General features: G+C 45.2%; 1 protein-coding gene across 3 annotated transcripts; it reads left to right on the top strand.

The window, feature by feature from the left end:
* The first annotated feature begins 1,639 nt into the window (after positions 1 to 1,639).
* On the top strand, positions 1,640 to 17,659 carry CTSB (cathepsin B). 3 transcript variants are annotated; one of them, XM_073586397.1, is made up of 10 exons: positions 1,640 to 1,730; positions 9,338 to 9,480; positions 10,601 to 10,692; positions 12,161 to 12,275; positions 12,370 to 12,488; positions 13,316 to 13,401; positions 13,978 to 14,124; positions 14,369 to 14,485; positions 14,570 to 14,698; positions 16,381 to 17,659. In XM_073586397.1, the coding sequence occupies exons 1-10, from the start codon at positions 1,679 to 1,681 to the stop codon at positions 16,455 to 16,457; spliced, it is 1,077 nt and encodes a 358-aa protein (XP_073442498.1). In that variant the 5' UTR covers positions 1,640 to 1,678; the 3' UTR covers positions 16,458 to 17,659. The 3 variants fall into 3 exon arrangements, with proteins under 3 accessions (XP_073442498.1, XP_073442497.1, XP_073442499.1); XM_073586396.1 differs by lacking the exon at positions 1,640 to 1,730 and adding an exon at positions 1,756 to 1,910; XM_073586398.1 differs by lacking the exon at positions 1,640 to 1,730 and adding an exon at positions 1,918 to 1,987.
* Positions 17,660 to 27,309: the final 9,650 nt, after the last annotated feature.

The following is a 27,309-nucleotide window of genomic DNA, read 5'->3' as shown; positions in this document are numbered from 1 at the left end:
ACCCTATTATAGTGCGGGGGTCCCCCTATTATAGTGTGGGGGTCACCCTATTATAGTGCGGGGGTCCCCCTATTATAGTGCTGGGGTCCCCCTATTATAGTGCGGGGGTCACCCTATTATAGTGCGGGGGTCCCCCTATTATAGTGCTGGGGTCCCCCTATTATAGTGCGGGGGTCACCCTATTATAGTGCTGGGGTCCCCCTATTATAGTGCGGGGGTCACCCTATTATAGTGCGGGGGTCCCCCTATTATAGTGCTGGGGTCCCCCTATTATAGTGCGGGGGTCACCCTATTATAGTGCGGGGGTCCCCCTATTATAGTGCGGGGGTCACCCTATTATAGTGCGGGGGTCCCCCTATTATAGTGCGGGGGTCCCCCTATTATAGTGCTGGGGTCACCCTATTATAGTGCGGGGGTCCCCCTATTATAGTGCTGGGGTCCCCCTATTATAGTGCGGGGGTCCCCCTATTATAGTGCTGGGGTCCCCCTATTATAGTGCGGGGGTCACCCTATTATAGTGCGGGGGTCCCCCTATTATAGTGCTGGGGTCCCCCTATTATAGTGCGGGGGTCACCCTATTATAGTGCTGGGGTCCCCCTATTATAGTGCGGGGGTCACCCTATTATAGTGCGGGGGTCCCCCTATTATAGTGCTGGGGTCCCCCTATTATAGTGCTGGGGTCACCCTATTATAGTGCTGGGGTCCCCCTATTATAGTGCGGGGGTCACCCTATTATAGTGCGGGGGTCCCCCTATTATAGTGCGGGGGTCCCCCTATTATAGTGCTGGGGTCCCCCTATTATAGTGCGGGGGTCACCCTATTATAGTGCGGGGGTCCCCCTATTATAGTGCGGGGGTCACCCTATTATAGTGCTGGGGTCCCCCTATTATAGTGCGGGGGTCACCCTATTATAGTGCGGGGGTCCCCCTATTATAGTGCGGGGGTCCCCCTATTATAGTGCTGGGGTCCCCCTATTATAGTGCGGGGGTCACCCTATTATAGTGCGGGGGTCCCCCTATTATAGTGCGGGGGTCACCCTATTATAGTGCGGGGGTCCCCCTATTATAGTGCGGGGGTCCCCCTATTATAGTGCGGGGGTCCCCCTATTATAGTGCTGGGGTCCCCCTATTATAGTGCGGGGGTCACCCTATTATAGTGCGGGGGTCCCCCTATTATAGTGCTGGGGTCCCCCTATTATAGTGCGGGGGTCACCCTATTATAGTGCTGGGGTCCCCCTATTATAGTGCGGGGGTCACCCTATTATAGTGCGGGGGTCCCCCTATTATAGTGCTGGGGTCCCCCTATTATAGTGCGGGGGTCACCCTATTATAGTGCGGGGGTCCCCCTATTATAGTGCTGGGGTCACCCTATTATAGTGCGGGGGTCACCCTATTATAGTGCTGGGGTCCCCCTATTATAGTGCGGGGGTCACCCTATTATAGTGCGGGGGTCACCCTATTATAGTGCGCTGTCCTCCCCACATCTGAATTTATTGCAGTATTGGCGGCTATGAGATAAATTGGGTGCGAACAGTCAATAAATAGGGGAACCCCTGAGCCTCACCGCCATGACACGGGGTGACCGCTCTGATGCACCCTATATATTCCTGGCAGGTGTGGACTCAGCCAGGTGAGCACAGGGGAAGGGGAGAGAGGCCATTCTGGGAATATCCAGCAAAATGGACACTAAGTGGAGGGAAGGAGCTGCAGAATGGGGAAACTCAGCAGTGGGTAAGCCTGTCCTATCACACTGCCTCTGTCCTCCTGTGGGCCATGTGCTGGGTGGACGACCTGCAGTCATGTGAGGAGTCAGGCGCTGTATAGGGAGGTGCATGGCTGCTTATATAAGGAGGAGGAGGCTGCTTCCTCCCTGCACATCCTCCTCAGCTCCTGTGTCTGCTGCTCTCCTGGGTAAGGCTCTGCTGCTTGCATTGTATCCCCCCTTATGTCTTCCTGCATTGTGGGCTCTGTATACCGCTGGATACAATGTAACAACTGCTTCTGTCTTTATAGCGCTGAGTAGTTACTGCGCATGCGCTTGTCTCTTTACAGGGTCTTTGGACTGCAGCTATAGAGGGGCTCCAGCTGGGAGTCAATGATAAAATATATATATATATATATATATATATATATATATATATATATATATATAATTTTTTTTTTTTTTAATATTTTCTTTTGTTGTTTGTTGTTTACAAATAGACTTTGTATCCACAGCAATGGAACAAGTCCCTTCCTGCCTGTGCTGGAGGGAGGTGATCCAGCTGGGAGGACTACAAGTGCCATCCAGGCTGGGGAGCTTCTGTGGATGTGTAGTTCTGTGCATGGCTGGTGGAGACCCTGAATCCCCCTCCCCCTGCTTCCTGCTGTGCTGGGTTTCCCCGGCTCCTCTGACATCAGCCTCTTCCTTGCAGCCACTTTAACCTCTGAAATGACCTTTTCTAATATAATTATTGTGGCTTTATACTCGGTGGTGTAATCTGACGCTCATGGATCCCAATTATTGCCAGTCTTTAATAGCATTGGTCTTGTATATAGGTTATAAGGACTTTTGGGGGGGCCCCCTAGGCTCCAGGGCCCCGGGTGTGATTGTGGCCCTTGCACTGATCGTAGTTCCGCCCCTTTGTATATTGCTATGTCGCGATTACTGCGCAGTCACATGTTGGTGCCCGGCCCTTGTTTACTCCATGGCTGACCCCTGCACTGCTACTCTGGGACTGATCCGTCTGTACAGGGAGCAGCCGGGGCCCCTGGAGTTTACAGAAATACAAAAGGATTTATTTTTAACTACAGAATTGCCATTTTAGGGGAAATTGCCTTGATGGGTTAAGCGATATATTCTGCTCTTCATCCGTTTACTATGGGTACATGATGTACTCGGCTGACTCCTCTGATTTCTGCAGATGTGAGAGCTTTCTGCGTTGTTTGGGTATTAGCCCGGGCTGGGCGCCATGCACATACCCATCGGTGCTCCTAAAATGATATAAGTAAAACGTGAAGATTGTAGCCTAAATTTAGCTAACCTCTCCATGGTGGTCCTGGGCATTTGAGTCACCTCCTTGAAGTGCATCTACTATGCTCATGCTGGTTACATTATGGGTGGTCTTGGGCTCCCTGGCAGGTGGGTATTCATGATACCTCTGAGCGTCCGCACTCCCACAAGTGCCACCCAACCAATCCATCCAACAACTACCAATCCACGGCACAAAATAACGAGACAACTCTCTTTTGGATAAATTGGCCACAGCAGCCCCTTTATTAACTATTAACATAACAGTTTAAACACTTTTAAACATTCTATCGAGGAGGGGACGGTCCTCGAAGCCCTGAAATTATAACATCCTCACACTAAAGCCCAAATCTGGTCCAGTGTAGAGTCCTGTAGAGTGCTAAACACCAGCTCGAAGACATGAAACAAGACTCTCTCCTGGCCAGTGTCCACCAACAGGTTCCCGTCCACTTAATCCACCTAAGGGGGAGTCCAGGACCTGTAGGGATCCCCCCCCGAGCCTCCATTTACTGGTATCACCAACTTTGAGGACCCCCGCCCCCGCCAAGCTGCCGCGACAAAATAACAATAGCAATGAAATTGCGGATACTCCCCAGCTTATGCGCTAAAAAAACAACTGAGTTTTATACATGAACTGTAGCGCCCATTCATAATAAAACCCCACTGACCTAAAAAAAAAAAAGTGGGTGGGAGCTTGCTATTGCTGTATTAGGGGCACCAAAAATGGTTGCCCTTACAAGTATAACCCCTTCTTTATAGCCCTCCCCACTAAGCTCCACCTACGCCAGTGAGCCCTGATACCCGCCCTAATCCTCTTCAAACCCACTAACCCCCTGTACAGCTCACTAAATGTCCCCTCAACCCTGTCATATAGGCCTTCCCCCTTAAAGGCCTGCGGCCTAGTCCGGCCATACTTGTCTTTGGTGCAACCCCAAAAGGAAGTGGAGTCCATTTATACCTCCAGAGCAGGTGGAGTTGTGCATTATGTGGATCTATTAGACTGTGACGAGCCCATATTATGTTCTTGCACAGGGGCCTCTTCTCTCCTGTGTCCACCAGTGCTCCCCGGGTATGGATTCCTATGGCACCTTTATTGAGCCACTGGTCAGTTTAGCGATGAGCAACTTCGTTATATGATTATTACACCTGGTGTCATTGCAGCAGGATCAGCGCCCGGCATCACCAGCAATCAGCGACTTTGGACTGAAAGGTGTTGCCCTGTCAATAGCCGTTAAATTGGGCATTTATCTTCAAAGCGAGTGTTCATCCTCCACGATTGACTTAAAGGCAACATGTCGGACAGAACAACCCTCCTAAACCGTCTACATAGGCACGTAGGTCCTAGAAAGGTGAATCAAATGACACCTTGATATCTACAATCCGATGAATGGTTCCTGAGAAATGCATGGTTTTTCCAAATATGTAAATGAGTTCCGAAGATCTCTGGAGGCGGACCCAAAAGTTATATTCGGCTCATTTGCCTATAAGAAAAACATGGATTTCTCAGGAGCCGTTCATCGGATCGCAGATATCAAGGTATCCTTTTGTTCAGCTTCCGATGACCTACATGCCCATGTAGGCGGCTTAGGGTTGATCCTACTGACAAATTCACTTTAACTTGGATTGATCCAAATTTAATTCAGACTTATAATTATCTTTCAAGGAGCGGCAGTCAAAATCTCTACATAGACAATGGTTATTGATAAAACTGCTACCTGCCGCCATTACTAGGGGGAGATCATTGCATGTGATCATGACACCGGATGCAGGGAGCTCCCCCTACTGGTGGCAGCATTTTGTACGAGCCCTCTGTTTGTGAGCCTCTCCTCCCCTTATACATTTTTATGTTTTAATTTTACACCTTATACCATGAACAGTGTTAATAGATCCTAGTGATTACCTTGCTGTAATATCGTATGCACCATGATGTCTCTTCAGCGACTTTCTACTTTTGGGCTTGTCCTGACACGATGCAGCTGGTTTTTGAGCCTGCTCTGGAGGCGGTGACTCCATGGATTTGGAGAGGTTTTAGAGATGTGTGTGTGATCAGCAATCTCTAATATAATGAATAAATAATAAAGAAAATGGTTTTGTGGCTTCAATTTCATATTAATATTCCTGGTTCTTTCTTACATTCTTGTAGGAGACTCGCAGGAGCGTATGGTCAGTAAATGCGTACGGTCGGCCATCTTAATGGGACAACTCACCTTTTTGAGGGCTTGTCCTACTAATGTGCTTGTAATAGTGCCAAGGGGTGCAGTTTTTCTCAGCATATTGACTAGGAACAAAGGTAACAAGCTCAAAGGTTATCTGGTGAAAACAAGTATATTGTTTTTGTTTGTTTGTTTGTTTTTTTTTTTTTTGTTTTTTGTTTTTTATAGAAGCAGAATGGGTGATGGCTTGTTGATTAGTCGGGGACTGACTTCTGGGGCTCCAAGAATCGGGGATTTATATCCTTGTTCCCAAATGGTGGACTCTCCGCCGCTGCTTCACTCATTCTCAATGTGGCTGTTGGGAAAGGGGTGAGGTACTGGAGTGTAGCTCTGGGAGCGACTGGCACGCCGGATGAGTCTATGCTCTGGCGTGTCGGCTGAGTATGTGATGTGGCTCTCCATTCTAGCAGTGAGGGGGAGAAGCCACATTCTGCTGATCTGTTAGGTGCAGGTCCCGGTGATTGGACTCCTATCAGCGATTTATCACCTGTCCTGTGAACAGAACTTATTTTTACAGGACAAACCCTTTTTAAGCCTAAAATGTCTCAATGCGCAGCATGTATTGCTCGGTTTCGATGCTGTAGGGGGCGCAGACTCTCTGCCGTTACCTCCTTTAGATGCCAGCATGATTAGATCGATCTGCTGCATTGCTCCGGAATCGGCGTCGCTATTTGCAGTTGAGATACTTTAATATTTGAGATGGTTCCAAGTCTGAACATAAATGATTAAAACTTAACAAAAAGTGGAAAAGAAAATAAATTTAGCTCTGAACAGTTTACAGCTTGTTGCCTAGATTACTGACCATCACTGCAGTCAGAGGTGGCCTATAGAGCCTGCAAGCGCTGCACTGGAGCTTCATGGATCTGGCCAGTGCTGCCTTCTCCAGCGATGCAGCAGCGGAGAGCGCATGGTTCAGGCCAATGCTGCTGGTCTGAACTGTAAGGCCACGATCACACGTTCAGTATCTGGTCAATATTTCCCATCAGTAGCTGTAAGGAGTGGGTAATATGCAGAAGTGGTGACGGGTTTCTGGTTTTGTCTACAAACACTGATGTAACATGCTGACCAAATACTGAACGTGTGACCATGGACTAAACCAGGAGCCCATGGCATCCCCTGGGAAGCGGGCTGCTCTGCTGATAAAATTGGATAATTCCAATAACTAGTCTTGTATACCGAGCAACTGCTTTCACAGAAATCCTATAAAATTTATTTTCTGCCTCTCATCAGCCAGTTTCCCAAAGGAGCATGCATGGCCTATAAGTCTCCTCACACTGGCATACCAGGCTTGCCTTATTGGAGGGGGGGGCTGTCCTTGCCTTTTTATATGGGCTTTAGTTTGTATTTACAGCCTGACTTGCTGTCTGGATAAAATCCAAAAAAGAAATGTGGAGACAGGAAAAAATTCCACTTGACTGTTCCTCTTATGGGATCTGCAGAATATAAGCTGCTGTAAGTGACCTGCATTCTGCAGGAGGGACCTCGGCTACATGGAGACATTGCGGTTACAGGAATTTGGGGAATTGCAGTAAATCGTGTTTCCTGATGTAGTCAACAATGTGTAAATCTCATGAGATCTTTTGCCTGCAAGAAAGTGATATTGGATATATTGTGATACTGGTGAGACGTAACCTCCTGTTGATACAACAGACGCCGCTCCAGAATACAGCACTTGGCCGCTGTCTGACGTCTCGTAACCGGAGCCTAAAGTGAATACATAACTGTATAGGATCAGTGCTTCCACCTAAAGGGGTGGTCCTCTGTAAAGGTGAATGATTGAGGTCTGTCTACACGGATCATGGTAGTAATAAAATGCCTCCTCCCATCCCTAGAAGTCATGGATATAAGGGCTATAGGTAGAAATGGGTTGTCCCATCTGGGGGTCCCTGAGACCCTCTGCAAAGAGCGGAACGAATGGCTTATTCACGCGTTGTGTTATTGCTGATAAGCACAGCGTTTTACTGTATCAGCAAAGTGTATGAGATTTCTGAAACCTCGTGCTGGTGTGTACATACCTGAACTGTGGTTACCAGAAATGATCTAAAGTTTACATGGCAGCTATCAAATTTGGCCTTACAGGGGGTCAGGAGGAGCATTTGCCAACATGCCCCCCTCTTTAGTGTCCCAATAAGTCCCCCTAATAGGAAAAACAACTTAAAAAAAAAAAGAGAAACTTTACAGGATTCCTCATAAGCAGAGATGAGCGAACCCGAACTGCAAAGTTGAGGGTTCGTACCAGACTGTCCGATGCTGAATTTTGAACACTGACTTCTCCCAGAACTCCATTTCAGATATTAGCGACCTTTTACAGCACCAAAATATGGCTCCCCATTGACTTCTATGGGGTTTGATTAGAGTTATAGTACCCGACCCAAACTTTAGGCTAAAGTTTGGTCGTACCCGACCATCATCCACTGGTCCGCTCATCGACGGTATCGACCATTGACATGACTTCCGCTTCTACTCTGCAGATGCAATTTTAAAAAGGGTGTAACTGGTACATCGGTGACCTACATACACTGATCTATACTTGTACGTGATGGTAAATACAGGAAAAACCACTTCATCGGCCATTAACACTAGGACACAAATTTGAGGGGTTTTTTTTAAATTTTTTTTTATGATGGTGGTTTCCAGATTCCTGTAAGGTAATGATGAACCTGCTCCAAATGATTGAGTCCTGACTCTTGACTTGCCCTATATATATTCTAGAACTAAAAACTATCCTATGTACCTGGGTATCATACGTCTTTTGGATCGTTGACAATTAAAAGCGTTCCTGTAACATTTAATTTAGTAATCCCTGCCATCTGTTGAAAAGAATGTGACCATATAATTCAGTCATATGGTCAATGGCTAGGAGAGACCTGAACAAGGGCTACACCGCTCCTACAATACCTGCATATTAACAGTAAGGGGCTGTTCTATAGCATCCCCTTTTATTGCGTTTTCTGGCTGTGTTAAGGTAGGGGCAAATGTCTCTGGAGCTTCCTAGCGCTTGTGATCTGTGACATGGCACTTTGATCTTGGAGAAGGATGGGGTGTATCGACACTTTGCAGTATTTATTTTAGGAAGAGGTAACCTCTTCATGGAGAGCAGTATGGCAGTGTAAGGAGACTTGTAGGCCATGCAAGGCTCCTCTGAGAAATTAGATCTACTAATTGCTTCTTAAGAGAGAAATGGGACTGAAACTCTATCGGAAGTAGCAATCTTAAAAGGCAATATTGACCCATTGAACCTTGCCACATGACTTGGGGCAAAAGTCAAACCAGATACTTTATTTGCAAACACGTGTTTTGGGGTTTGCCCCTCAGTGCAAGGCAAGAGATCTTGGACAAATCGGTAGCCCTAGAGCTTTTGTCCTCTTCTCTCTGAATAGGCAACTTGCATATTTCATAGGCAATGCAATGCACATATATATATATATATATATATATATATATATATATATATATATATATATATATATATAAAAAAAGTCTCCTTGCACACACATGTCACTCTTCACTATGAGAGATGTTACCACTTGGATCCCAGTCAAAGGCTTCTCACTTGGTCAAATCACTTGTCTGTAAAGAGTAAATGGTTTGGCTTTTATCCTATTTATATAATTATTACCCCTTAGTGCAAAGCAAGAGATTTGATTTGGTCATGTGAGACTCCAGTCAGAGATCTCTCACCTGCCCAATTCTTGTGGAGAGGGACAAGCCTGTGTAAGGAGACTTGTAGACTAGAACTCTACTGCCACTTGCCCCTTAGACCCCCAGTTAGAGGCTTTTCACACAGTTCACTTGCTTTGCAATGATGAGAGGAAAATGCCCTGAAACATGTGTCTGCAAATAGATTTTCTGGTTTGGCCAAGTAATGTGGCAAGGCTTGTTAAAGTACTGCTATTGAGATTTGTTTTTGTTTTGCTAGAATTACTTCCACTAGGTGGCACTAGAGTTAAAGTAATCTACCTCTTTGAAAAGGCTGTTTCCAACTTTAGGAAGAGTCACTCAACATCCCCACTTAAATGGCTGATAACAGAGCAGTGGTTTTTATTGTACTGTTCTATATTATTTTTTTTTTTTTTTTTTTCACTTTATATTTGATGCAATGCATCTTTCCACAGGGAGAAATCCTGCAACAATGTGGCAATCTCTGGTCGTTCTTTGTGTTTTGGCCTCCTGTACCAGCGCCCGCAATGTCCCATACTTCAGGCCTCTGTCCAATGGCATGGTCAATTATATTAATAAGCTAAATACTACATGGAAGGTGAGTGAGAGGGTCTGTGATGGGTGGTGGGCTTTGCTATGGAGGGGGGAACTAATATATATAATACGGAATGGGACTCTACCATGGGTGCAAGGATATAATCCAAACCTTGCCGGATGTCATGGTGTTTTCTTTTTTAGGGGATAATTGTATAAGAAAAAGTTGAGAAATCCGTTATATGGTTTATTTACCTTACCATTTTCAGAGTATTAACCTCTGTTCCATTCACTGACGGCAAGCAGTTTTACAGCCAGACAGCCAGATGCTTAAAGGGAATCTGTCACCCTTTTTTTTTTTTTTTTTTTTTTTTTTTTTTTTTGAATATGAACTGCCGACATCAGGGGCTTATCTACAGCATTCTGTAATGCAGTGCGCAGGCGTCAGGAGAGGGCCTGCGCACTGCAGTATTCTGCTCTGCCCTCAACAGGGCAGAGCAGTGCGCCTGCGCCGGAGCCACGACAGGAAGGGAAGAAGAGGACGTCATCGTATGAAGATGGGAGGCGCCAGACCAGACTGCGACACCCATTGGACCAAGACCGGACCGCCCCTGGGTGAGTATAATCTAACTCCTTTTTCTTATCTTTCAGGTTACTTTGGAGGCTTATCTACAGCATCACAGAACGCATTACAGAATGCTGTAGATAAGCCTCTGATGTCGGTGCTGGCAGCTCATAGTCCAAAAAAGGGTGACAGATTCCCTTTAACACTCATTCTGTGCATCAGAAGATGAGTGTCCAACCTTGAAGACGACTAGAATGTTCCCATTCATCTCCGATTCCTGGTGCTAGAAAGTGATTGCTTTGATTTCAATGCAGCCTATATAGGTTTTCCTCAAAGTTCTAAACTTCTGAGTAGTTTTCCATACCCCAGTGACTACAAGCTGGCTGTTATGTAGTCAGAGGGGGACGGGCTCATTGGGGAAATTGTGTGTGTGTGTGTGTGTGTGTATATATGTATGTGTGTGTATATATATATATATATATATATATATATATATATATATATATATATATATATATATATATATATATATATATATATATATTTATATATATTTAGTCTACCTCCTGAAAAATAAAGCTAGATCCTAACTCTTCATCCTACACTCCATCTATCTTAGGCTGGATATAACTTTCCGACCTCTGACTTGGATTATGTGAGGAGACTCTGTGGGACATTTCTAGGAGCAAGTAGGAAGATTCTGCCGGTCAGGTAGGACTTGGATCTTACAATATCATTCAGCATTGTGTTCTGTCCACTATTTGCAGACTTAAATCTGCATTCAGAATTCTGTTCAGACTTATAAATCATTAGAGCCATGTTGGATATCAGCAGCTCGGATTTTTGGGGGTCACAAATCCCCCTTCCCCAATTCTCCGGTTTGTGACTCTCGGGGCATTCTCCTTAAAGAGGACCTATCATCAAGTCCAAAAGCGCTTTGTATTTGTGTTCATAATTCTTTTATCATGAACACTTGTTTTTCGTGTTGTGTGTGTTTTGTTTTTGCAAAATTGATGTTTAATTTTTGAAATATGAATTATGGCGAGAGATTCTGCTTTTATTGTACTGGGCTCTAAAAGGAAGTCTTGCTGTCTCGACCAACAAGGCAGTGCCCACAAGATCACGCTGCGTCGAGAAAGTGTCCCGTCACTGACTTTACCTGGAGTAGGAGAGGGGACGGCTGAAAGACAATGGACACCGGTGTTGCATCACTATATATGTGACTATGGCTGCTGCTTGCACCCATCCAGCGCTGCTACGTAGAAGTACGAAGTGACTGGTGCACACAGTTCAAGGCTGGCAGATGATGGCTGCTGATGCTCCATGCATATAATCTGCCAGTGATTGTTATGAAGGGGATAAGGTATAGTCATGGGAACGGCTCTGTTGGTAGAGATGGCAGCTCTATTACAACCCTGTACATAAAAAAAACCTAAAGTTCACCACAACCTTAGATCTCAGTAAAAAAAAATAGAACTTTTATTGTTCAGGAGATAAAAAAAAAAAAGCGTTTTAGAGTTGACGGGTCCTAGCTAATATAAACTGCTTCCACACACCAGGTGAGTTTCACCCATGGGTCCTCAAAGAGCTGAGTTCAGAAATCCTGTTTTTCATAATTAAGCATCATAATGACTGCCATTGTGACAATATATTGGTAGGAAGCAAATTGTGAGGCCCATTTCCTTACATTTTTTTTTTTTTTTTTTTTTTTTTTTTTCATATCAAGAAAAAAGAGAAACACAACTTGGGCAATGCCCTGGCAGCTGTTTGTGATTGGAAAATTTTTTTTCTTTTAATTTTTTGTTGTGGATTGAGCTACAATGTATATTCAAGATAATAATTGGTCTACTGATCAGTAGTTGATACAAACACTGCAGCTCCCACAATGCATCACAGAATACGGGATGGATTTCACCCAGGAGTACTCATAGAGCTTGGGTCTTATTGCAGAGTACTTGACTCTGTAACATGACATATTGGGGAGCTTGTGTGGGTGTGGTGTTTGGTGTTTTTTTTTTTTTTTTTTTTTTTTTTTTTTTTTTTTTTTTTGGGCAGGCAAAGAAAGGCATCACGAGATAAGAATTAAAAAAACTTTAATCCCCTCTCCCTACTTGGTGGTAGTCTTTATATAAAGGTTTCCTTTTTCTTCTAACAGCAATGTATCTTTTTTTATTTTTAGGTATTCATTTACTAACAAAATGAAGCTGCCCGATAACTTTGACTCCAGGGAGGCTTGGCCAAATTGTCCTACAATCAAGGAGATTAGAGACCAGGGCTCCTGTGGATCCTGCTGGGTTAGTGGAAAGTAACTTTCCATCAGGACTCCTCTCCAATTTTCTGAATTTTGTCCCTTCTCAGATGTTTCTCACCAGCTTTTGTCTGCCATAGGCATTTGGTGCGGTGGAGGCCATGTCTGACCGGGCCTGTGTGCACTCTAATGGGAAGGTAAACGTGGAGGTATCTGCAGAAGATCTTCTGTCTTGTTGCGGATCGGAGTGTGGCATGGGGTAAGTATCCTCACCCTGGATAGATGGCATTGTCCATGTGCACACACTGTCTTCTCAGTACCTGATAGTCGATCCGAAAGTTTTGAATTTAGTATAGCATTTCTTCCTATGGAAGGGGGGAAAATGGGAATCATAAGCAATACCCACGGCTGCATCTGTGTATCTAGGATACTAATAACTTTACCTATTCTATCCTGAGATTTTTTCCTCTTGGTGTGCTCCTTCTCCTTTGCTATGCACTTTTTTTTTTTTTTTTTTTTTTTTTTTTCTGCCCTCTCTGAGACCTTACTTGCTGTATACTCTCTCCACACTGTGGAAATCTATGTTCAGGCCCTTGACCCTAGCTGCTTTTCTAACATTGATTGGTGGTGAGGAGGAGCAGTACCTCTGATAGACTTGTAACATCTTTGAAGATCCCTTTGCTAGGTATAGAATATACGGAGACTGCAGCAGCAAAATGGTAGCTTTTTTTTTTTTTTTTTTTTAAATGCAGACCACTTCACTTAGAAAGTTGCTCAACTTTGCCTTTACTAAGCAAATGAAAATGAAGGCTGTATGTAGTCCCCCTCTTACAACGCTCCCTGTAGCCAATGCTCTATATAGGGACTTGGTGACTCCCCTAAATTTCCGCTTAGTCAGATATCTCCTTACATTTGAGAGTGGCAGTGTAGAAATCTTCCTCATTTATTTGCCGATTGAGAGGAAGTGATCTGTGTAAAACTTGGGTCTTAATTAGCCACTTTCGGGGTGGCGTCGGCTGAGGTTTTGGGTTCCATTACTGCGCTCTAATTAAACTTAGAAAAAAAAAAATGTTTTCTGTCTTCCAGCTGTAATGGAGGGTACCCGGCTGGTGCGTGGCGTTTCTGGACGGAGAAGGGTCTTGTATCCGGCGGCTTGTATGATTCGCACATTGGTAAGTACTTTGTGGTGGTGAAGGCTTTATTATGCATTTATATAGCGCCATTTATTCCATGGCGCTTTACATGTGAAAAGGGGAAATATAGACAAGTATAATAAACATGTGTAAGACAAGGGACACACAAGTAACATAAGGAGAGGGGACCCTGCCCGCGAGGGCTCACAGTCTACAGGGATGGGTGAGGATACAGTAGGAGAGGGTAGACTTTACCGTATAGACTGAGGCAGAGCTCTGGATTAATCACAGCTACATCATCCATTTATAGTTGGTGTCTACAGTGACTTATTTTTTTGGGGGGGAGGGGGGGGGTTAAATGAGACCCCCCCCCCCCCCCCCCCCCCCAGTCCAAGTCCACCTTGACAGCTTATTTTAGCATCTGTATGCATTTGACATGCCAATCAAGCTTTTGAGTTGGAGGGTCTAGTTGAGTTAAGTCGGACCCATGACGCCCTTTATTAGCCTCATCCAAACTGAGCACATTGGCTTGTAGGAAACCAGTCTGATGTTTACTGAACTGCATGTTAGAGCGCCCCCTTCTGGTGAGGTCATGTACATCTTTCTCCTACCTAGGCTGCCGACCATACTCCATCCCACCCTGCGAGCACCACGTCAATGGCTCCCGTCCTGCATGCAAGGGAGAGGAAGGAGAAACTCCGAAATGCGAGAAGAAGTGCGAGGCCGGCTACGGTCCAGACTACAGCAAGGACAAGCACTTCGGTGAGTGAAGGCCTACCAGATGTGTGGACATATTGGTACAACTTGCACAACCACAGACTACACATCGGCATGCTGTTTGCCAGGCTTGGCGCAAATTTTAAAGTTGCATAGACTACAGGTTTTGGCTTTGTCTGGTTCCCTGCAGGCGTGGTTGGATGATCCTGACAAATCTCCATGAGATAGTTGCTCCGTCCTGCAGCTTTTTGCTGTAGATGGTGGTGACCTCTTATCTTCACATTTTTAGGTTCTGATTCCTACAATGTCCCGAGCAGCCAGGAAGAAATCAAGGCTGAGATCTACAAGAATGGTCCAGTAGAAGCGGCTTTCTTGGTTTATGAGGACTTCCCTACATACAAGTCAGGTGGGAGTCAATGGTGTTCTTGCTTATTATTGTTCAATCTGTGGAAACTCCAGTGAAGTTCTCGCATTATATTTACTTCTATAGGAGTCTACCGTCACACGACTGGTGAGGAAATCGGCGGTCACGCTATTAAGATGCTTGGATGGGGCGTGGAGGACGGTACTCCCTACTGGCTCTGTGCCAACTCCTGGAATACTGACTGGGGTGATAAGGGTACGGCCGCACTTCTTGTGTTCTTCTGGCATTGTGCAATAGCTGGGGTAGAAGTGTCCCACCCCCTATTAAAGGGAAAAACCTCACCCTCTATTAAAGGGAAAAACCTATCACAAGGATGTTTAATTCTGACCGGTGCAACCTCACCAAACTTAGTCCTGGCTGGACACTAACTAGTGCCATGTCCTTTTTATTCTCACTCTTAGGCGTTTTTAGAAGTTAACTCCCCCTCCCCTCCAATCAGAATAATATGGTTTTATCCTAGCATTAGTCCCTGCCTCTGAGGAGCAGCCCTTCAATAACCAAGCAAACATTGGGCCCATTCATTTCTCCCAGGCCTCAGCCTTCTGTCTTCCACCTACTAAACATATTGTATGGATCTACAAGTCTTGGCTATCATTGCGCCTTCCTCAATTCCTCCCATCGAGGCTTCCAGATTACTACATTTTTAAGGTCTTGTGGTCAACTGAACGATGTAGATATGGAGGACTGGTCATGATTTTGGCCTTAACATTTGTAAAAGGTCCAGAATCTTAAAATGCTAGCCCCACAAGGTTGCTATACAAATTGTATAATGCCTTAATACGGCACAGAAGTTTAGCGGTGGACGTTCTACCTCCTACAGCTTCTATATGTTCCGCTATCTGCCATATGGAGTTGTTCTATGTTAACCTATTTTTATAGTAAGTAAGAACCCCTCCAGGTTTGCCATATGGAACAACAAAGTTCCTATAGAGCCTTAAGGATCCTGTGCCTGGTTCTGGCCATAGTTACTGTATATACTTGTGTATAAGCCAACCCCCCCCCCCCCTAATTTAATTTTGCCACAAAACTGGGAAAACGTATTGACTCGAGCATAAGCCTAGGGTGGAAAATACAGCAGCTACTGGTAAATTTCAAAAATAAAAAATAGATACCAGTAAAATTAACTGAGACATCAGTAGGTTAAATGTTTTTGAATATCCATATAGAATCAGGAGCCCCATATAATGCTCCATACAGTTCATGATGGCCCCATAAGATGCTCCATACAAAATATACCCCATATAATGCTGCACAAAGGTTAATAATGGCCCCATAAGATGCTCCATAGAATAACATGCGCATATTCATGACTCTAATGAGCAGTACCACGTGACCTCTGGAGGAGGGTGCCTGAGACTGTGGGAGAAGCGGGGGTAGGGGGCTGCAGAGACTGCGCCAGGGGGGCAGTATGATCGGAGACCCCCGGTATATGACTTGCGTATAAGCCGAGAGGGGGACTTTCAGCCCAAGAAAATGGGCTGAAAATCTTGGCCTATATGTGAGTATATACGGTATTTACTAATTATGTGGGATCATGAATAACCAATGGGATGGAAACCCAGTGTAGACCAGTAACCTCCATTGTAGAGCAGATGAAAGCCGGACGCCCTCATCCAGGATATGTTTGTCAATCTAGAGCTTGGTCATGGAAGTCGTGTGGATGTCCTACACCCAAGTAATGGCCCAATATAGAAGTCCTTGAAGAAAGGTGGTGTGACTGCAAAATGGTGCATGGTATAACTGAACACATGGCCTTTTTTTTTTTTTTTTTTTTTTTTTGTTCAACTCCTTCAATTTCCATCTTGACCATTCTTTAGTAACTTGTAGATTTATATCACTATTTATTTATTTATTTATTTTTTTAATATTCCCCACAGGTTTTTTCAAGATTCTTCGTGGAGAGGATCACTGCGGGATAGAGTCTGAAATCGTTGCTGGCGTTCCGAAAAATTAATGGCCAGTAATTGCGGCTTATCTTAGAGGAAACTTTTAGCGCCAGATGGATTTTAATTTTTTTTTTTTGTTTTTTTTTTGTTTCTTTTATTGAATATTCTGTTTTACTCCCCAACAACTGAAAAAGGATGTGATGAGATGCAATTGGGGAAACATCTGGAACCAACCATGGTGGCTGATAGAGTAGCCAGAATCCCATTGCCATGTTGTTGGATGATGCCATGGAAAATAGAAATTTTAAAACTTATGTTGCCCAACTTCAAAGTATGTGTTAATATCTTGCCATATCGATTCTTTCTGATACAGAGCTCCATATCTCACAGCACTTTTGTGTTTTTAATTTTTATTTTTTTTTTATTCTTTTCTGGCTAACTAAAGCCACCACTAGAGGGAGCTGAGGAGGAAACTGTATACATCAAAGCCAAAAGTATACAGTGAGTCCCTGCTAGTGGCAGCTGCAAGAATTTTAATGTGCCCCTCCCCTTATATAAGAATTGTAAATCCTAAAGTGATCTGACCGCCATGGAAACAGAAGGTAGCAGAACTGGCACAGAAATTTGAGTTATAACTTCTAAAAAGGATTTTTGTTTAAGGTTCATTGTGATTGATAAAGGCTAATGAGGTCTTCTAGGCAGTATCTCACTACTCTCCTGAACGCTGGTAATTGTATGCCCGTTCACATTCTTCCAACCCAAAATGTAAGTGGTGGTTTGGTTCCTTCACCTGTGGGCAAAAACGTAAGTGTTGCTCATCGCTAATTAGACTGCAATTCATTCCACCAAGACCGGAAGATTGTTAGGATGTCTTAATACATGAGGCCACTTTGCATTGGGTCAAAAAAAGTATTTTGCAGTTGTCCGAAGTAGTAATTGTGGTAAAGGGGTTGTCGAGGATTAGAAATACATGGCTGCGTTCTTCTACATATGGTACCACGTCTGTCCACCTGTGTCACATATTGCACAAAAAAGAAACGGCAGTCTCTGCTTTTAAATCCTCTTAACCACTGAGCCAACATCTGCTAGCAGCTGACTTGTTGGCCTCCGGTGTAGATGCCGTTGCTGAGCCTTGTACGATGGCCGCCTGTTGTGATTTGTTTTTATACAGTGAGCTGATTGCACAATAAACCAATTTGATTTCTAGATTTTATGTTTAAAAAAAAAAAAAAAATTTGTTTTGCCAATAAAATGCCTTGTCTTCCTTTTTCATATGACTTCATCTGAATAATTTGGGGTGAAGGGAACCTACTTGGTCTGAGTTGGACAGCCCACCAGAGGATGCTCCGCTTTCCCAGGTGGCCGATCCGAGCTTGATTGCATTCATGTGAGTCACAGTGGAGAAGAGAGAAATTTTGTCTAAATGATTACAGATGAGAAGAAATTGCCAGAGGGTGGGAATTGTGCCCTAACATAGACCATTAATGCACCCTGCGAAAACTAGTTAAGCCCCCTTATAGTTACCTAAGGCTTTTGGCTTCTTTCTGCACCGCTGCATACTTGTGCCGGATTCTTAAAGCTTCGGTATAACCTACAACTGCTGTGATCCCTAAATCTGTCACCGGTGAAAGGAAAGAATGCAAGTGTTATCCAATATGTGTCAAAGAGATTCTAGCCCATGTCTGGCTTTATTGGTCACCTGGTCAGGACAATGGCGGCACAAGGCAAAGTCAGGCCAACACCTGGGCCGTCTGTACAAGACCTAGAAACCAGGCACTTGACAAGGGGCTGTATTAGTTTCCCCAGGAGAACTATTAGAGCACTATCTTCACCCCTCCTTTTTACCTCATTGTCCGTTGTGTCACACCAGTTTTTCCCTGTTTGAATCTCAAATTTGTGTATGGGAGGCAGAAATCCTAACAGTGATCCCAGACGGCATTGTTAGAAATGAAGGGATGTTATCGGTCTAAATTCTTCAGTTGATGTAGAGGCATAGCTGGTACCTTTTATAGGCAGAAATATGAAAAAAAAAAATTAAGTTCCCCTGTCAGCAGGATTGCGCACAGTAACCTACAGACAGTGTCAGGTCAGCACCGTTATGCCAATTAGGCTGGAGTCACACACAACCATTAAAAAAAGTCCCATTTTAACGGTCCGAAATCGCACAAAGGTATCTTAACCATTCATCTGTTTTTTGATGCAATTTTTCTTAATTGATGCGATCCGTCTGGCGAGATTTTCTCGCAGGGTAGCTAAAGGGACATATAATGGAGCCCAATGACAGGTTTCCCCACACAAAGAATGAATAGATCTAGAGATTAATATATATTATACATGTCATAGAGATATATATATATATATATAATCAAATTCATACAGTTCATCATAGCAGAATAGCCGCTGAAACATTAGCCGGCTTTTGTATAATTATTCTCCTGCCCGACATGAAATGACACATGGTTTACATATAGTTAACCACTTCATGTTTTGTTATGTCTAACTATACGTAAACCATGTGTCATTTCATGTCGGGCAGGAGAATAATTATACAAAAGCCGGCTAATGTTTCAGCGGCTATTCTGCTATGAACGGTATGAATTTGTTATATATCTCATAGAGACACTAATAAAAATATATATATATATATATATATATATATATATATATATATATATAATTTTTATACGTGTGTCTAGATCTATTGATTCTTTATTTAACCGGTCTCTGTGTTTTTACTGTATTGGAAGAATTGCCGGGTTTTGCTAAAGGACACCAGGTGCGATTTTTTTTTTTTTTTTTTTTTTTTTTTTTTTCGCAACTCACACATCTAGTCCGTTTTTAGTCCCACTTTTTCTCGCCCCCATAGACTTGTATTGTCAAAGCCGATCCGAAAATCGGTGACAATCGCAGCATGCTGCGATTGTCTCGGTCAGAGGATTGGATCAAAAATTGCGTGATGGGAGCTGCCCCATAGAATAATATTGGGACAAATGCAATGCGATTTTTATTTTTTTTTTTATCGCTAGTGTGACTCCGGCCTTAGAGTGATACCTGGTGACGAAATCTGTCTTGTGGTTGTTTAACCTTTTTTATTTGTAGTTTTGCGTTAATGATGTGCTCTGCTTAGGTATTGATTTGTATGGTACGATCCCTCACTGACCTACCCCCTAGTTTATATAATGTATTATATGTATTTCTGCAGGCGCTGCACCATAATAGCATGTGTACTGTGCTTATCCTGATTGGTGATGAGCGAACGTGCTCCCCTCTACTCGTTACTTGCCCGAGGATCACTGTACTCGACGAGCACAGAGTATTTCTGGGAATATTCATCGGGAGCTTGGTTCTCTGCCCTGCATTTTTGGCATTCTCTAAAGCTCCAATGAACATGCAGGGATTGTCTGCCATGCACTGTAATGCCATAGCCATCTTTGTTGTGACTTTACAGTGATTGGTTGGCCGCACAGCGCCATTAGGTCTATAAGAGACCTGATGCCGCCCTGTTCTGTGCATTCAGCTCTGGAATCAGACAGTGTAGGGAGAGCTGCTGCTGAGATAGGGACAGACTTGTGCTTTTATTAGCTAGTGTGGGTCTACCATTGTGCAATCCACAAATCCAGCTAAACCAGCAGTCCTAAGGACTAATCCTGGGGTATATAGATTGCAGTACTAGGTAGTCAGGGGAGTCTGTGCGCATATCCACATCAGTGCAAGGCATGCAGGCACTGTATGTGAGTATATAGATCTCACTGCATACATCAAAGGGTCCATTACTGTCTGGTGTTTGTGTGTATATATACTGAATCCTGCTAATTTTATTACAAAGCAAGCCAGAGCCCCCTTTTTATTGTCTACATTTATTTGCTTCTTCACAATGCAGACTACAGCCAGGTCATCTTAATCCAAAAAAGCAATTTAAAATCCATGTCAGATATATTATCCATTATGGCAGTATACTTAAAGTACTTTTAAGTATACTGCCAATAATGGAGAATATATCTGACATTGATTTTAAAATGTTTTTTTAACTTGTGATACTAATAAAACATTAATTATATTTATCATATGGACTGTATATCGGTTTTTCACATATCTAACAGTGCGGTATCGCCATCAGATGCCAGATCTGTCTGTGGTCTACAAATTGTGGCATTAGCTTATAGTTGAGGCTTGCATTCTCATTTTTATTAAAATGGGCAAGATGCGTGGCAAGGGATGGGGAGGTAAACGTGATGGTGCATGCAGAGGTTGCGGCTGTGGGCAAGTTGAAAGTGGGCCACAACAAACACCCACATCTTCTCACAATAGGTTCCCGTCAGAATTCATAGGGCACAGCAGAACAGCACTCTGGACACCAGAGCAGTATGACAAGGTAGTTGGTTGAATGGTGGATAATGCTTCCAGTCACTTTGCCACCAGCCCAGTCTTCCACACGGTCAAGTCTGAGTAGCCGTGACTCTGGACCGCATATACCTCACCATGATCCGCCTTCCTCCCACCATGCTGAGTGCCCTGAAACAACTGATCCAACACTTGGACACTCCAAAGAGCTGTTCACGTTTCCATTTATAGATTCGGGACTCTCGCCTGGTCCACTAGAAGCGGGGCAAGGCGATGGTGGGAATGTCTCACAAGAGGTGGACGATGAGACACTTGCCAGAACCTCAGGAGGGGGAACCAGGGTGCAGAAGTGGAAGAAGAGGTGGTGGATGATATAGTAACTGACCTAACCTGGCAGGAGGACATGCAAAGCAAGCACCGCATTGTAGGAGGAGAGGCCTCGGCCGAGTACCCAGGCCGGAACCGAGGGGACCGTCTTCCAGGTTCCTGGGGTATCTGTTTCCAGGGAGCAGAGCTAGGGGGATGGACTGCTGAGACTGACAGGGCAGTTGGGGGAGGAGTCCAGAGAAGAGGGGCGGAGAGGGCCAGACTGTGTGAGTCAGCAGAACTAGGAGAAGGAGGTGGACACTTGGGGAGGGCCAGAGAGCGAGAGCCACGAGCAGCCTCCAGAGAGGACAGCGACAGGAGGGAGACCCTCGGTGGACCGCAGGGAGACGGCGCCGAGCTTACCGACAAAAGAAGACTGCTGCCTCACTCAAGCTCTCGGCTGCGGCCTACTCGCAGCCATCCGCGGTTGACGCTGCCTCGCTGCTGCCCGCAGCCACCGCCGCTTCACTCCTGACCACAGCGGTGACTCCTCTGCCACCGCCCCTGCTCCTGTCCGCGGTAGAGACTGGACCTGTGCCTGCTGCGGATCCTCCAGTGCGGCCTCAGACTGTGCCTGTGGCCTATCAACTGCCACTTATCACCGCCGCTGCTAGTCCCTGTCAGGGAGTTGCGGCCTCCACTCTCCCACTCCCAGGCAGTATCCTGCTGCCTCCGCTGGGGGACATCCCGCCAAAGAACTCTCAGCGGGCCTGTTGTGCCCCTACTCCTGGGCGTCGGAACGCCCGAAGACTACGCCAGATCTTCAGCGGCTGGGCCCAGTGACTGCGACGCAGACACACAGTGGAACTGAACGCCGAGGGACGTCAGGACAGATATGTGATACATAGTGACTAAGGACCCGTAGTTGGCCATTCCGCGGCCATATAGTGACCGGTCTTTGCCGGATTAGTCGTGTTCTCCCAATCCTTGTTTATGTGTATTGGCTCCCTGCGAGGACAACTACTGTTATTCTGTTGGTTGCGTAACAATAGCCCTAACGGCATTTACAGCTAGGTCCATATATATTTGGACAGAGATATTTTTTAATTTTGGTTCTAGACATTACCACAATGAATTTTAAACAAAACAATTCAGATGCAGTTGAAGTTCAGACTTTCAGCTTTCATTTGAGGGTATCCACATTAAAATTGGATGAAGGGTTTAGGAGTTTCAGCTCCTTAACATGTGCCACCCGGTTTCTAAAAGGACCAAAAGTAATTGGACAGATTAAATAATTGTAAATAAAATGTTCATTTCTAGTACTTGGTTGAAAACCCTTTGTTGACAATGTCCATGAGTTCAAGACTTCAGGCAGTCATCATGTGTCTCCTCCTTTTTGATGCTCTGCCAGGCCTTCACTGCGGTGGTTTTCAGTTGCTGTTTGTTTGTGGGCCTTTCTGTCTGAAGTTTAGTCTTTAACAAGTGAAATGCATGCTCAATTGGGTTGAGATCAGGTGACTGACTTGGCCGTTCAAGAATATTCCACTTCTTTGCTTTAATAAACTCCTGGGCTGCTCTGGCTTTATGTTTTGGGTCATTGTCCATCTGTAGTATGAAATGACGACCAATCAGTTTGGCTGCATTTGGCTGGCTGAGCACACAGTATGGCTCTGAATACCTCAGAACTCATCCGGCTGCTTCTGTCCTGTGTCACATCATCAATAAACACTAGTGACCCAGTGCCACTGGCAGCCATGCATGCCCAAGCCATCACACTGCCTCCGCCGTGTTTTACAGATGATGTGGTATGTTTTGGATCATGAGCTGTACCACGCCTTCGCCGTACTTTTCTCTTTCCATAATTCTGGTGTGGGGAGGAGGACTCCCAGACAGTGAATGGGCAGGTACCCAGGGGACCGCCATCAGGGTTCCTGAGGGAACGATACTGGGAGGACAGTAAAAGGAAAGACTTGACTGAAGTCAGGGAAACAGGGGGCGGGGCAAGCTTAATGGGAGCAGGGGGCGCGCTGAAGTGGCAGTTGACAGAGAGCCGGATGTCAGACAGGAAGCGGTGTGAGAGAGAGAGGACTGAGGGAGCGGATGGTGTGTTTTGGAGAGACCGACAGGGGCCTGTTGAAGGGAAGCTGCGCACTCACCGACAAGTGACACGTGAGAGCTTTTCACCGGCGGCCGCTCCCCTCATACGGTCGCATACAGCCGCCCCCGCTGTTTCCCGCCCTGTTGTGACAAGTACGCGACCTCCAGTGACGGCTGCGACCAATGGCACCGTTTTTTCAGGACCTGTTGTGCCCCACCGGCACAGATTCTCCAGGGCCTGTTGTGCCCCGCCGGCACAGTTTCTTCAGGGCCTGTTGCGCCCCGCCGGCACAGTTTCTTCAGGGCCTGTTGCGCCCCTTCGGCACAGTTTCTTCAGGGCCTGTTGCACCCCTTCGGCACAGTTTCTTCAGGGCCTGTTGCGCCCCACCGGCACAGTTTCTTCAGGGTCTGTTGCGCCCCACCGGCACCGTTTCTTCAGGGCCTGTTGTGCCCCACCGGCAGTTTCTTCAGGGCCAGTTGCGCCCCACCGTCACAGTTTCTTCAGGGCCTGTTGCGCCCCACTGTCACAGTTTCTTCAGGGCCTGTTGCGCCTCACCGGCATAGGTTCCCCAGGGCCTGTTGTGCCCAAACCTTCCTGGGACTCCGAGGTGTCGAGGTGACAGCATTAGCGACCTCTAAGCGGCCACATCTGCAACTTCGAGCGACACATGGAAGGATAAGTGACCTATAGTAATAAGTACCCTAGTTTGTCATACTCCGTCTTTCGACACCCGGACTAGCTGGGTTGCTCCCAGATAATATAAAGATATTGTTTTATTGTTTTGAGTCCCTGCGAGGACAAATTGTTGTTACCTCTGTTTACTGGTTCAGCATCGCCACCAGAAAAGATGATTATACAACCCATACCCTGTCTCGTCACTGCGTCCTGAGAACCTGCTCAGACCCTACACTGGTAGAGGTTGATCTTGGTTTCATCTGTCCAATTAATGTTCCTCCAGAACTGTGCTGGCTTTTTTAGATGTTTTTTTAGCAAAGTCCAGTCTAGCCTTTTTATTCTTGATGCTTATGAGTGGCTTGCACCGTGCAGTGAACCCTCTGTATTTACTTTCATGCAGTCTTCTCTTTATGGTAGATTTGGATATTGATACGCCTACCTCCTGGAGAGTGTTGGTCACTTGGTTGGCTGTTGTGAAGGGGTTTCTCTTCACCATGGAGACTATTCTGCGATCATCCACCACTGTTGTCTTCCGTGGGCGTCCAGGTCTTTTTGCATTGATGAGTTCACCAGTGCTTTCTCTCTCTTTCTTTCTTTCTAACTGTAGATTTTGCCACTCCTAATGTTATAGCAATTTCTCGGATGGTTTTTTCTGTTTTTGCAGCTTAAGGATGGCTTGTTTCATGTGCATGGACAGCTCCTTTGACCACTGTTTCCTTCACAGCAAAACCTTCCAAATGCAAGCACCACACCTCAATTTATTGTTATTATTATTTATTATTATAGCGCCATTTATTCCATGGCGCTTTACATGTGAGGAGGGGTATACATAATACATACAAGTACAGTAATCTTAAACAATACAAGTCACGACTGGTACAGGAGGAGAGGACCCTGCCCGCGAGGGCTCACAATCTACAAGGGATGAGTGAGGATACAGTAGGAGAGCGTAGAGCTGGTCGTGCAGCTGTTTGGTGGATCGGTGGTTACTGCAGGTTGTAGGCTTGTTGGAAGAGGTAGGTCTTCAAGTTCTTTTTGCAGGTTTCCATGGTAGGCAAGAGTCTGATATGTTGTGGTAGAGATCTCCAGAGTAGAGAGAATGCGCGGGAGAAATATTGTATGGGATTGTGGGAAGAGGAGATAAGAGGAGAGTACAGAAGAAGATCTTGTGAGGATCGGAGGTTTCGTGCAGGTAAGTACCGGGAGACTAGGTCACAGATGTACGGAGGACTCAGGTTGTGGATGGCTTTGTCATGGTTAGGGTTTTGAACTGGAGTCTTTGGGTAATGGGGAGCCAGTGCAGGGATTGACAGAGGGGAGAGGCCGGTGAATTGCGGGGGGACAGGTGGATTAGTCGGGCAGCAGAGTTAAGAATAGATTGGAGGGGGCGAGAGTATTAGAGGGGAGGCCACAGAGCAGGAGGTTGCAGTAGTCAAGGCAGGAGATGATGAGGGCATGGACTAGGGTTTTTGCAGATTCTTGGTTGAGGAATGTACGGATCCGTGAAATATTTTTGAGTTGAAGTCGGCAGGAAGTGGAAAGGGCTTGGAAATGTGGTTTGAAAGAGAGATCAGTATCAAGGATAACCCCGAGGCAGCGAGCTTGTGGGACTGGAGAGAGTGGGCAGCCGTTTACTTTAATGGATAGGTCCGTTGGGGGGGGGGGGGGGGTCACGTGAGATGGGCGAAAGATGATTAATTCTGTTTTGTCCATATTAAGTTTTAAAAATCTAGCAGAGAAGAAGGATGAAATAGCAGACAGACATTGAGGGATTCTGTTTAGTAGGGAGGTGATATCTGGTCCAGAGATGTAGATCTGTGTGTCATCAGCATAGAGATGATACTGAAAGCCATGAGATTCTATGAGCTGTCCGAGGCCGAAGGTGTAAACAGAGAAGAGCAGGGGCCCTAGGACTGAACCTTGCGGGACTCCGACGGATAGGGGGCACGGTGAGGAGGTGTTGTGCGAATGGGAGACGCTGAATGTCCGGTCTGTTAGGTATGACGCAATCCAAGATAGGGCCAAGTCTGTGATACCAAGAGATGAGAGGGTCTGTAGTAATAGGGAATGGTCCACTGTGTCAAACGCAGAGGACAGGTCCAGGAGGAGGAGGACAGAGTAGTGTCGCTTGGCCTTGGCGGCTAGTAGGTCATTGGTGACCTTAGTTAGGTCAGTTTCAGTGGAGTGGTGTGGCCGGAAGCTGGATTGCAAGTGGTCAAGGAGGGAGCAAGAAGAGAGGTGGGAGGACAGTTCAAGATAGAGGGGTTGTTCCAGTAGTCTTGAGGCATAGGGGAGAATCAACTCCAGGCCTTTTATCTGCTTAATTGAGAATGACATAGTGAAGGGATTGCCCAAACCTGTCCATGAAATAGCCTTGGAGTCAACTGTCCAATTACTTTTGGTCCCTTTAAAAACAGGGTGGCACATGTTAACCCCTTTACCCCCAAGGGTGGTTTGCATCTTAACTCCCGGGCCAATTTTTACAATTCTGACCACTGTCCCTTTATGAGGTAATAACTCTGGAACGCTTCCATGGATCCCGGTGATTCTGACATTGTTTTCTCATTACATATTGTACTTCATGTTAGTGGTAAAATTTCAGTCATATAACTTGCGTTTATTTGTGAAAAAAAACGGAAATTTGGCGAAAATTATGAAAATCTCGCAATTTTCCAACTTTGAATTTTTATGCTCTTAAATCACAGTGATATGGTACAACTTAATAAATAACATTTCCCACATGTTTACTTTACCAAAACATTTTTTTGTTAGTTATAAGGGTTAAAAGTTGACCAGCGATTTCTCATTTTTACAACACCATTTTATTTTTATGGACCACATCACATTTGAAGTCACTTTGAGGGGTCTATATGATAGAAAATACCCAAACGTGACACCATTCTAAAAACTGCACCCCTCAAGGTGCACGAAACCATATTCAAGAAGTTTATTAACCCTTCAGATGCTTCACAGGAATTTTTTGAATGTTTAAAAAAATTAACATTTAACTTTTTTTCACAAAAAAAATTACTTCAGGTTCAATTTTTTTATTTTACCAAGGGTATCAGGAGAAATTGGACTGGAAAAGTTATTGTGCAATTTGTCCTGAGTACGCCAACACCTGATATGTGGGGGGAACCACTGTTTCGGCGCATGGCAGAGCTCGGAAGGGAAGGAGCGCCGTTTGACTATTTCACTGCAAAATTGGCTGGAATTCAGATCGGATGCCATGTCAAGTTTGGAGAGCTCCTGATGTGCCCAAACAGTGGAAACCCCCCACAACTGACCCCATTTTGGAAACTAGACCCCCCCAAGGAACTTATCTAGATATGTGGTGAGCACTTTGAACCCCCAAGGGCTTCACAGAAGTTTATAACGTACAGCCGTACAATTAAAAAATCATATTTTTTCCACAAAAATGATCTTTTCACCCCCAATTTTTATTTGCACAATAACTTTTGGGGTCCTGTTACTCTTGGGAAATTTGTCCTGAGTACGCT

Source organism: Dendrobates tinctorius, unplaced genomic scaffold (genome assembly GCF_039654945.1).
Source record: "Dendrobates tinctorius isolate UK_male_01 unplaced genomic scaffold, ASM3965494v1 ptg000093l, whole genome shotgun sequence".
NCBI lineage: Eukaryota > Metazoa > Chordata > Amphibia > Anura > Dendrobatidae > Dendrobates > Dendrobates tinctorius.
The sequence above is the reverse complement of the archived record's forward strand: the minus strand, read 5'-3'. Positions and strand labels throughout refer to the sequence as shown.